This window comes from Carlito syrichta, unplaced genomic scaffold, assembly GCF_000164805.1.
Source record: "Carlito syrichta isolate Samal-C Ts95f unplaced genomic scaffold, Tarsius_syrichta-2.0.1 Scaffold92608, whole genome shotgun sequence".
In the NCBI taxonomy this organism is placed as follows: Eukaryota; Metazoa; Chordata; class Mammalia; order Primates; family Tarsiidae; genus Carlito; species Carlito syrichta.
This window is the reverse complement of record NW_007036704.1, coordinates 457,619-470,152: the sequence shown is the minus strand read 5'-3', so window position 1 is coordinate 470,152 and position 12,534 is coordinate 457,619. Positions and strand designations below refer to the sequence as shown.

Below are 12,534 nucleotides of genomic sequence, written 5' to 3'. Positions count from 1 at the left end.
AAGGACCAGTTTTCAATGATTAACAACTGTGATACAACCAACACTAATTCGTTTCATGTATATAAAAGGCATATACAAGAGCATGTGTATATAAGGAAAAAAAAAGAAAAGGAAAAAAGTCCTTTTAAGGACAATATAAAGCAGAAACCCCTCCTCAAGGATTCTGGAGAGTTATGCTAACACTGTCTACAACTAAATATTTTGTAGCATCTGCAGAGAAATTCACATCAGCAAGCCTCTTCTGTTGTAGGTGGAAGAAGGACACCGGGCCATGACTTTGCCCCAGGACAGAAGAAAAGGTGGGAAGTGAACACGAAAGAAGAATCCAGACCTCCTGACTGCCAGCCCCGGGTTCAGAGAATCTATCTGTCTGCGGAAGGCAAATGCCTCCCAGCTCCATTTTAAAAACGAACTCCCTCCAAGTGTGAAGAAGCTTCCTTCCTGGTAGGCACACACCAGGAGAAGCAGGCCAGAGGGTGTCACACCCACACTTCTAAGACATCCAGACCACTATTCTGAAGAGCAGAAACAAGTGGCCAAGGGACGGGCAAATGAAGAACACACTACTCTGAAGCTTACACTGGATGCCAGGGACTTTCGAGGTTTCCTGGTCCCACGATCAGTTTCCACCTCCAGAACAGAAGCAGAACAAAAGCACAGAGAGAGAGAAATGTGTAAGGAATCTTAAGCCTATTGTCAATGATTAAAGAAACTGCTTCCACCACTAATAGTATAGATTTCTAACTGCCCAAAGATGTCTCCAAGTTACAATGAAGTGTATCTCTCACCTTGAACTTGTCAACTCATCAACTGTTATCTGTTAGGACACAACCATGCATCTGCACATGTGCACACATACACACAACCATCCACACACACCACAACTGAGCAGTCCCGGGATGGAAACTTACCCAACAATGGCAACTGATAACCGAATGAACTATTCTCAATCCTCCTCTGGATATAAGGCTTTTTGAAAAACTATTTTAAGAAAATATGCCTTTTTTAAACTTTAAGAAATAAATTGTTTTTACTTTCCCAGTTTTAGCATAGGAAGTCCATAATGTGAAACAAAGTGGAATCCTGTGGGATGGGTTTCATAAGGAAGAAATGATTTAGGTTCAATTGCTACCTGAGGTTGTGGTTTACAAAAAAAGCTTTCAGATCTCCTTTCATTTTATGCCACTATAAGCCCTCTTTTCCCAATGAAGTACAGCGATATGAATTATGTTGGCCAGGACTCTACTGTATCAGATAAACCAAGTTGTCAAGTGTGAAAAAAAATTTTGTATGTACCTGAGTGAAAACAGGCCATGGAAAATAGAAAAATGAACAACACTCAGGAGCCCTTACATCTACTTTGAGATGCCCCGAGACTCCTAGTCTCCGAGGAGAAGCACAGTCAACCAAGTTCTGGACCAAGTCCTTAATTGTGGAATTAAAACAGACCATAATAAAGTTTAAATACTGAGGGCTGCCTTAAGTATTTTTGTAATTTCTTTTGTAATTTTTGTAATAATATTCTTGCCATTTAAGGGTAGGAAGTATTTATTGGCTGTACCCTCTTGGCAAAAAGAAGAAGAGAAGGGGAGGGGAGGGGAGAAGGAGGAGGAGGAGAGTGAGGGAAGGAAGAAGGGAGGGAGAGAGGGAAGGGAAGGGAAGGGAAGGGAAGGGAAGGGAAGGGAAGGGAAGGAGGAAGGGAGGGAGGAAGGAAGGAAGGTTCCTAATAAAGGATAAACCACAGCCTTGCATTTTAAAACAAAGGCCTCTCCTCCCCAGCATATCACAGGAATTACAGGCCTATTTTATTGGACAGGTCTCATCCAAGTGAAGACTATGACAATTAGGTGTGTGAACCATAACCCCAGTCCACCACACATGAACAATCACGCACACATTCACATGACACCCTGCTCCCTCTGGTATACCCCGTCCTCCCTCTTGAGGGCCCTCCTCACATACACACTTACTTCACGCCCGCTGACTTTGCTTGTAGGGCACTGCTCCAGAAGTCATCAACATTTTCTGGTTCAGAAAAGGCCTGCAGGCAGGCACTGAACGGTATTTTGGCACGCACCAACTCAGGAAGGGGTCTTCTGTTCGCTTCTGCTTCCCGTCTCGTTAATTCATAAGCAATCAGTTCATCTGAGTAAAAGAGAAAATGAACGACCTTGCAATCGCTCTTCTTTTTTGGAAATGAAAAAACCCTCTTTGGGCAGTCTTCCCTGAAGCCTTCTGGGCTGGGCCGGGGTTACTTATATATCGCCCTTTACAGAGACGGACAGGCCCACTGACAGGTTGTTCTGGTGCTGTCACAGAGTGGCATTGACAGGCAGCATCAAACCACTCACACCTTTTGTCTGTTCCCCTTTGAGGCTGACAGGAGGCAACTGTGAGCTTTCCCAGGTGTTCAGACCCAAGTGTGACAAATGCCCATAAACATGGTCTCTCATTTGTCTAAAGATCAAGACTGCGATTATTCAAACGCCATCCCCCAAACACAAAGCCTTCACATCAGAGAATTTTGTAGCTCAAAGAGACCCAAGAGCTTGCCCCTTCTCAGCCTTTCACTGATGAAGAACTGAGGCCCAAGATCAAAACCAGACAATCACTAATAAAGCTTGACTTAAAACCCTGATCAGCACTCCCTCCACTACCCCATAGATGAGGCCAAAAAGGGATGTTAAATTGTGTCAAAAGATCAAGTTTTGCCAATGATCAGAAACACATACACAAAAAAAGTAACCACCACAACAAAAATTCCTGTTAACTTCAAATTGCATTATAATAAAATAACCAAAGGGGGGGTAGGAGACTGACAAAAACAAAAAGAACTACCAGTGAGCTCCTGACAAAGAGCAGGCCCAGTGTTATACATTTTCTGATTTGGTTCCACCAGCAATTATCATTAGAGGTCATGGATCTCAGAAAGGCTTAGGGCCAAGGAGAAGGATAAATATAGGCCTGCAGTTATCCACCATTACACATCCCGTGATACGAGCCAACACTACTGAAACAAACTGGTGAGGTTACCCAACACCTCTGATATCAAGGCTACCAATTGAGAAGGCCTCTCTAGGTTATACCTACTCAAATACCAGGGAAAAAGGAGTGAGTGGACCATGAACCGCCCAAGAGGCAGCAGGTATCCTGGAAACTTGCCTATAGCCAAAAATTTATTAATAAATCAAACTTTAAAGGCTTTTCCGGTCATTTATCATGTATTACTCAAAAAAGATCACTCCTGATTTATCAGTTTGTAAGCACATTTATGCACATATTGTCTTCTTAAACACATCTGCTTTTAAAATTAATTCTGCTGGGTGCAGTAGCTCATGCCTGTAATACCAGCACTTTGAGAAGCGAAGGTAAGAGGATTACCTCAGTCCAGAGGTTCAAGACCAGCCTAGACAACTTGACAAGACCTCGTCTCTACAATTAACCAAAAAATTAACTGGGTATGGTGGCACACACCTGTGGTTTCAGTCACTTGGAAGGCTGAAACTGAAGGATCACCTAAGCACAGCAGGTTAAGGCTGCAATGGCCATGAGCATGGCACTGCACTTTAGCCTGCCAAAGTGAGACTCTGACTCAAAAAAATAAAATAAATTCCACCATCCACAATAGGTTTATGATGTACTTATATCTAGGAGGCTAATGTGTTTGCAGCAATCGACTGCAGAGTCTAAATTAAAAATCTCCTTTTTGAAAAAAGTTACCACTCATAAATTATACACAGTGAGTTGCAGAAGATCACAGAACAGAACAGAACAGAACAGAACAGAACATGTAAGTCAGTGTCCCTGAGGCAGGCAAGAAAAAGCAATTAAGCCTAGTTCTAAAAAGGAAACATGCCACAGACCCCACCCCCTATTTCTACCTTGCATAATGGATAAGAATTTTAAAGCTCATCAAAGCTCCATGAGCTTATAGAAAATGAAAATTATTTCATCTTAAAATCATCATAATCATCACTTTCCAATTAGCATAATAAATTGATCCCTTACACCAAAAATCAATAAAAGGCCATCCAGGAAATTGTTGAACTTTATAAAAATTACCAGTTCAGAGAAGATGAGCAATACAGCAGCTATTTTATCTTTTTTTGCTTCTTTTTTTTGAGACAGGGTCTCACTCTGTCACCCAGGCTGAAGTGCAGTGGCACGATTGTGGCTCACTGAAGCCTTGACCTCCTGGGCTCCAACCATCCTGCCTTAGCCTCCTGAATACCTGGGACTACAGGTGGGCACAGTTATGCCCAACTAAATTTTTGCTTATTTTTTTGTAGAGATGGGTTCTCACTAAGTTGCCCAGGCTCAAGCAATTCTTCCACCTCGGCCTCCCAAAGTGCTAGGATTGCAGGCATAAGCCATCACACCCACCTTGCTTCTGAAATATGATTCAAAGAAATGCCATGTGTCTATTCAGCATGCATGGGAAAAAATAGATTAGATTAATGAAAAGAGAAGGAACCTTCCCCTGAGAACCTAACATGGTGGCCAAATATCTGACTCTTTCTCTCTTCCAAAGTCCAGAGAAGCTTCGAATGGGCTTTGCTCCTACAAAGAGTTCTGCTATGATTTATCTGCCTGGAGAGGCATCTTAAATGCTCCGATGTCAAAGCTGGATTATTTCAAAAGACCTGTGCCTAACTTCAAAAAGTGCAGTTCTGATCATTTCCTTCAGACCTTATAGCACAACTTATGAGTGATGACGTCAAAAATCTTCTACCTATATCATCACCAATAATTCCCTACAAAATTGTACTGGCTTGGCCAAATTTGCAGGCAGTTCCTCCATAATCCCTCGTCCATAATGCCTCCCCAAAACCTGTTAGGCTCTTCTCAAGTGAAAGTCACATGGGAACTAAGGAAAAGATGAAAAGAGATGTGCAAACCAGACATCAGCTCAGCTCAGGGTTTCCCATATGAAGATACAAGTGCTAATTTCCCGCTTTGGAATTGTTACCCTTGTTGGTCGCTGCCTCCATGGCCACAGGTAACTGCATCAGGTAGTCCACCCTCTCCATGTAGCGGACTTTTCTGGTCTGACAGCACTGAATACGTTCTTCCACCAAAAAACGAAAAACATCACTTGGATTTTCTGAGCCGATGCGATTCCTCTGGAGATTGGATTATATATCACATTAGTAAATGTATGAATATGAAACCATTAAAAATTAGCATAAAGTCAACTATAAATCTGGTACAAAGATCTGGCGTTACTAATCCTTTCCTCTGGGCAGGCCAATTCACCAGAGTACCTTATAACAGCAAAATGCTGGAATTTATTTAAAGTCCAAAAATGGAAGATTGGATAAATAAAATGTGGTTCAGCACGTGAATTAATATTTTATTATTATTAAATTAAAAATCATGGGAGGCGGAATGACAGAATGAAAAGAAAGAAGGAAAAGAAGCCAAACAAAAAAAAATGGGAGGGGAATAAAAAGCTGCCCCAGAAAAATGAAGGCATGTATGGTTCAATCATGTAAATTATATGCAAATAAAAAAGAAATCATGCTATGTTGTGTGTATATTGATGTGGCAAAACGCTCACAACAGGGTGAGTAAAAACACTGCTTACAAAACAGCAGGTAGAGAATTAATATATGACCTGGGAAGTAACTGCAGAAACATGCACCAACAGGTTAACCCTGGCTGTTTATAGGGCTGGTATTATGGGGGATTTTTATTTTCTCCTTTGTGTTTTCTATATTTGCCACAAAGAACACTGTTGTAATCCAGGGCGGGGGGTTGGTTGCTTTTAAGAGGAGAAGAAACCTTTAGTCAGGAATTCTCCTTGGTTTTCAAAAACCACAGCATTTATTTTTGGTAAGCAAAAAATAATATACAAAAAAATTTGACAGGTTCTTGGTAAGCAAATATATATGTTATATATATTTATAAATATATTACATATGAGGATGCCAAAAAAATGAATATACTTTTTAAGTATGACGTTTGCTCAAAAGATGGCATTAATCAAGTGAATGCGAGCATCACAATGTGACAAGCAGAATAGTTAAAGAAAATGACGGAAGCACGGTTGAGCGAATATCATACTATACATTGCTACCATAATTTAATTCAACTTCGAAAAGTGATACATAGATAACATCTTTTTAAATGTGCATACTTTTGGCACACCCTGTGTGTGTATGTGTGTGTGCCTATATCATAGCATTGATTGTGATTCAACTCTGACATGAGCAGAGTGATCATCTCTGACCAGTGGCAGGAAGACACCAAATACCACACAGGGCTCTCAAGGAACTTTGTCACTGAGACCAGAAAAAAATAAACAGTGAGTGAAATAGCAAGCACTCCTATAATACATACCAATTAAAAGGAGTACAAAAAGATTCACAAGTGTCTGGAAATTGGGACCATGAGGAGCGTCACATCAAGTGGGCTAAACAAAAAAGCCTCCAAGAAACTGATGCTGAACCAGCCAACAGGGGAAGACTGAGTACGAAGAGAGCGAGAGGCAGTGTGGCCAAGCCCCAGGGGACTGCACTGAGTGGCGGGCACACTTCTTACAACCCCTTGGAGCATTCACGAAGACTGACTGACTCACCTCGACTAGATTCACCAGGTGTAAGAAAAATTCCTGGGCGTCTTGCTGTCTATTAGAGGAGAATTCCGGGTGGCTCTTGCTTACAAAAGCCTTAAACATGCGTGGAGAGATGCCATTCTGTTGAGGCTAAAGCATAAAAAGAAAACCGACTCACAATACTTTCATGTACATTAACAGCCCTAGGTGGCAGGCTTACCACAAATCCCATTTTCCAGATGAGAAAATTGTATCCCAAAGAAGTTAAATAATAATAATACCAACATCCACCGAGTGTTCAGTAGGTACCAGGCCCTGCACTGTGAACGTTATGAAGAACAGGATGGGATGCTTTCTGCTGACTCAAAATTAAGACAGTAGGTGATAAACACCCCACTTTCTAAAGACGGGGGCTAGGTCCATCCTCAAAGGACTTGCTTAAGAGCTGACTTACAAGGCCAAATGTCACAGTCTATTTCGGAGCGGGTTAGAGATGCGTTTGGGAGAAAGAGCCCCATGAAGGATAGCAAGACCCTATCTCTACAAAAAAAAAAAATCAAAAACTTAGCCAGGTATGGTGGCTCACACTTGTAACCCCAGCACTTTGGGAGGCCCACGGGAGGATCACTTGAGCCAAGGAGTTTGAGATCAGCCTGGGCAACAAAACGATACCTCATCGCTACAGAAAATAAAAAAAGTAGCCAGGTTCGAAGGCATGTACCTGTAGTCCCTGCTACTCTTTGGGAGGCTGGCACAAGAGGATCACTTGAGCCCATGAGTTGGAGGTTGCAGTGAGCTGTCTTCATGCCACTGCACCTCCAGTGAGACCCTGACTTAAAAAAAAAAAAAAGTAGAGCCGAATTTAAACAAATGAAATTTCTATAAAATATTTGCTAAACACACAGTTGTAAAATTCAAATAAATACTTGATAAAAAGATAAAGCACTATTAAAAAGGTTATTGAACATTTTCCTTCTTAATACTAAAATAAAAATAAATTATCTATAGCCCCAGCTACTCAGGAGGCAGAAGGAACACCTGAACCCAGGAGGTCGAGGCTGCAGTAAGTTGTGATTGTGCCACTCCAGCCTGAGTGACAAAGTGAGACCCCAAATTTTAAAAAAAAAAAAGAAGAAGAAGAGGAGAGCATCTCTCCTTCCCACCCCATGAGAGTATAGGAGGGAGGCCCTAGTAAGAGTCAAACAGCCGCAAGAGAGGGACCTGGCACCGTGTGGCCCAGTGAAGTGCTGCAGAGCTGCTCAAACTCACGAGCCCACCCCACACCATTCCTGAACCAGAGTTCCCAGGAGCTCTCGGGGTGCCTGCCCCTTACCTGGAGAAACAAGAAGCCAGGTGCAGCTACCAGGATGGCTGTGTGGGAAAAGCAGCCAACAGGGCAGCTCTGGTAGGACAAAGGCTGGGTTTTCCCAGGGGCTAGAAGGACAGCTCAGAGACAGCCAGACACCCACGGGCAAAACCCTGCAGGACGCGGTGGCCTGTCTGCCAGCTGAGGCGGCTTGGGTAGGAAAGGGAGGCTGTAGAGGCAAGTTGGACAGGATATGGGGGAAACGTCCTTGTAAGGTCCCTGAGGTGGGGTGACAGGCAGGGGAAGACAGCTGCAAAAAACCACTGATGTGCCCCATAAAAGACCAGCCATGGCAGGAGACATGTGACAGCCTAGAGGGAGTCAACCAACACTCGCTAAGTGAAAAGTCTGCCCATTTCTCTAATCTCCCATCCTCTTGACCTTCGACTCTGGGGGAACCAGAAAGGGGTGGAAGGAGTCAAAGAGGTGGAACAAGAACCAAAAACATCAACAAAAATAGGATGCCAACGCCATCCCTTCCGCACAACTGTTTTCTGAGATTCCTGAGCTTGATAGAAGGGAGAAGCATTAAATTGGCTTCAGTGTGAACTGGACTTTTTGTTCTTTTTAGTCAGAGTCTCACTCTGTTGCCCAAGCTGGAATGCAGTGGCATGATCACAGCTACTATAGCTTCGAGCTACTGGACTCAGGCAACCCTTTCGCCTCAGCCTTTCAAGTAGCTGGAACTACAGGCACATGCCACCACATCCGACTAATTTTTTGACTTATTGTAGAGACAAGGTCTTGCCAAGTTGCCTGAACCTGTGGGCTCAGGCAATCCTCTCACCTCCACCTCCCAAAATGCTGGGATTACAGGCATGAGCTACCATGCCTGGCTAATTTTTTGCTTTTTTTTGTAGCAATGGGGTCTTGCTATCCACATCACCTTTGGTGACAGAGGTGATCACCTGACAAAGCAGTTTCCTGAGCATTCCCTCTAAGTCCAACCCACCTAATCACAGTGAGGCCTACCATCTCATGAATACTCACAAAAACCCTGGAAAGCAGGCACCATTCTTATCCCCACTCAGGGAAGGCGAGACTTTCAGAGAAGTGCCAGACAGAACTTTCAACTCAAAGTAGTCTTAACAACCTGCCATATGCAGCTGACAAAGCAGAACCAGAAAGGACTCCAGGTTTGGCTGTGACTCCAGTGCCAAGCTGTCTGCAGCCAAAACAACATGGGCTCTGAAGCACATACTGGTTCTCAGTCACACAAACCTCATCAATCAAGCCAAAGAAGTAACTCATGACCTCACTGCAAATGCTGTTGCTGCTGTCAACCCACTTTCCCAAGGTAACAGGCAGCACTCCCCCCTGCTCAGCCTCCAGGCCGCATTCATCCCCTCTGAAGTCTGAACCACAAGATGCCTGTTACTTTCTTCAATCTGCAGCCAGGGTCTGGCTTATCTCCACAGCCTGAGCAGGGACCACATCTCACACCTCTTTGGGTTCTCATGGGCATCCAGGTCCATGTCTGTTGTCTGGGTGACCATGACAGCTTAGCAGAACCACACAGTCAGATGCAACAGATGAGAACACTCCTTTATCTCCCTGAGCCAAGGGGCAGCTATACACATAACATCCCTCCAATGCTTACATCCTAAGCAATGTTTTCTAATAAAAGTCCAATGTATTGTCCTATCTTCCTGAAAAATGTATCTGGTCTAGGCATCTAGTATTTACTTACTACCTATGAGGTCTGACAATTAGGTTCACAAAGTCATCCTACAAAAAGTGCTACATACCTCATTGCTGAATATCACTATGGTCACACCTTCGAAGTACTCCCTTGGAAAGCTATGCACCAACACCAGCACCTAGTCCACCCATCAGGGCAATTTTGGATCTCTTTTTCTGGAATGGACCTTCGAGCTGTCATCGTTATTTGTTGAGCAATGACAATTAAGTTTGCGGACTTGCCAGCGGGCACTTCCGCTGGTAGCACTGTACAAATAACTGCATTGGAACACCCTTCCCACTTACCTGATCTGGCCCCCCATGACTTTTTTGTTTACCCAAAGATAAAGGAAATATGGCAAGAAAGATATCTGATGACATTCAAGACATCAGGGGTAATACGACGACAGTTCTAATGGCCATTCCAGGAAAAGAGTTCCCAAGTTGCTTTGATGGGTGAACTAGGCGCTGGTATTGGTGCATAGCTTCCCAAGGAGAGTACTTCAAAGGTGACCGTGGTGATATTCAGCAATGAGGTATGGAGCACTTTTTCTAGAATGGGTTTGTGAACAAAGTGTCAGACCCCGTACTTCATGTAGACCACTACTGGGGATCCTGCCCTCCAGAAACTCCACACAACAGAGGAGATGAGAGACATACACACACATCCATGGCAAATGTTAGGAAACACCCACAGAGGACCAGAAACAGTGCTAGCAGCTCTTGGAGAATTCCCCGAAGCAGCAGTATTTGGGCACCTGAGTACTCGAAACCTTATAAAAATGGCCAACTCACACACATGCAGAGCTCCAGTTGTGCTTCCGGTGCTAGAGAAAGACAAATGTATGCCTACAATTAATTTTGCCACCTGCATATACACCTCCTGAAAACTATGTGAACATTGTAACTTTCTTCACTCACAGGATAATGTATATCAGTCCAGTATCAGCTGACACAAGCATGCAGTAATGATGCCTTAACTTTGTGTAATGACTAACATTTATACATTCATTGAAGAGATATTTACTAAGAGCCATAAAATATCAATACTTACTAAGTGCCAGGCACAGTTCTTAACACTTTATATGTATATTTTGCTTAACTCACCCAACCCTGTGCAGTGACGATGATGATTATTATCTCCTCTTGACAGGTGGGGAAACTGAGACACAGGGGTCTTAGGGCCAGGGTCACATAGCTAGAAAAGTCTCTCTGTCCCCTCTCTAGTGTCCTAATGCTGCTTCTGGTACACATGTACCTACAACTCATCTTTGAAGTCCATCCTCCTAGTTGCTAAAAAGAGAAGACAATGTATCTAGGGGTCTGGGTACGTCTCCTTCAATCCCGCACACCTTGGGAGCCAACATTATAGGCCAGTCCGACAATTATTTCTCTACCCTAGACAGTATGAAGGCACCATGTGAAGTAAGTCTTTGGCACTTGTGCCTTTCTGTTTGGGCATTCCCATAAGCAGGCATTCGGAGTCTATTGGATGGTGTTATTTCTTACATGCCATGACTCAAGGTTGGTGTGACTGACAGTTCCAACATAGACCACAGAAAGTAGCTGCTAGCCAGGCGCGGTGGCCCAAGCCTGTAATCCTAGCACTTTGAGAAGCCGAGGTGAGGGGATTGCCTAAGCCCACGGGTTCGAGACCAGCCTGGGCAACTTAGCGAGACCTTGTCTCTACAATCAATCAAAAAATTAGCCAGGCATGGTAGCGTGTGCCTGTAGTTCCAGCTACTTGGAAGGCTGAGGAGAAAAGATTGCCTGAACCCAGCAGGCTGACAACAAGGTGGCCATGAGCTTGCCACTATACTCTGGCCTGGGCGACGGACTCAAAAAAAAAAAAACAAAAAACAGAAAAGAAAGACAGCAAAGAAGCTGCTTTGGAAAGTTTGACAAGTCAGTAAATTCTGAAGAGCTGGTTGATGCTCTGTGCTGGCATGTGGCCGCACAACCTGGAGAGAAGTTTTAGTAGATGCCAAGACGGCAAACACCAGAAATCCAGCCCCGTGCCTTGACTGTGGCCCAGTCTCATCCATTTCCTACCTACACCTCTCACCCTTCCGTGCCCATTCCATTTCTTTGTTTCCCTCAACTTATCTTTCTTAATTCTTTGTTCAACAGTCAAGCAATTGCTTGAGAACTGTCGATAATTTAGAAGTTATTTAAAGAAGTCTCCTAACGGGAGAGACGCCGCCTCTTAGTCTCTATGCAGAACAGCTACAGACCAGCTCCTGGAGTTTCATAGCGGGGCTGGAGCATTTTAGCTCTAACTCAGCTAGTGGACACTTAATGCCTTAATCATCAGCTAGCCCCGTCTATGACACCCATGCCCCACGCCTACCCTGTCTCTGATTTCAGAGGGGAGGTCTTGCTACTTCCCATACTCAGCTATCACTGTGTTCCCTTCACATCCAGGTAGTAGAAAGATGGGTGCTAAAAAAGTTGAACCTGAATCTAATCAAGCCTCCAGATCCAACCACCCTTATACAAAACACAAGTCAAACAATATCTCAAGAGAGAAATCTTCAGAGCAATCTTAGGGCAAATGATCCAGCTCCCTTTAACAAATCAGTAACTTTTAAAAAGAAAAGGAGGGAGACTTTAGAAGATATATTTGATACGGTAAGAAAAGAAATCTGAATATGGACTGGGGTATTAGACAACACTAAAGAATGATGATTAATTTTGCGGGTGTGCTTTTAACACTTTAAACAACTACTAACGTAATATTTATGTTAAAAGAAAAAGGAAGGGATTATAGTTACAGAAGCATAACTACATATTAACAGGTAAAAAGGAGGATGTTTGGATTGTGTGTTAAAACACTGGGAGAAGCCGGGCTTGGTGGCTCAGCCTGTAATCCCGCGCCTTTGGGAGGCTGAAGTGAGTGGATTGCCTGAGTCCACAGGTTCGAGACCCGCCT

At 43.6% G+C, this 12,534-nt stretch overlaps 1 protein-coding gene across 1 annotated transcript in view; it reads right to left on the bottom strand.

The window, feature by feature from the left end:
* The window catches only part of USP13 (ubiquitin specific peptidase 13 (isopeptidase T-3)), a 102,099-nt gene that overhangs the window by 33,462 nt on the left and 56,103 nt on the right, over positions 1-12,534 (bottom strand). Inside the window, exons 10-12 of the mRNA XM_008060529.2 lie at positions 6,581-6,706; positions 4,970-5,123; positions 1,971-2,145 (exon numbers count right to left, since the gene is read on the bottom strand). Of these exons, the coding sequence (XP_008058720.1) occupies positions 1,971-2,145; positions 4,970-5,123; positions 6,581-6,706 (455 nt within the window). The remainder of the gene's footprint in view (positions 1-1,970; positions 2,146-4,969; positions 5,124-6,580; positions 6,707-12,534) is intronic.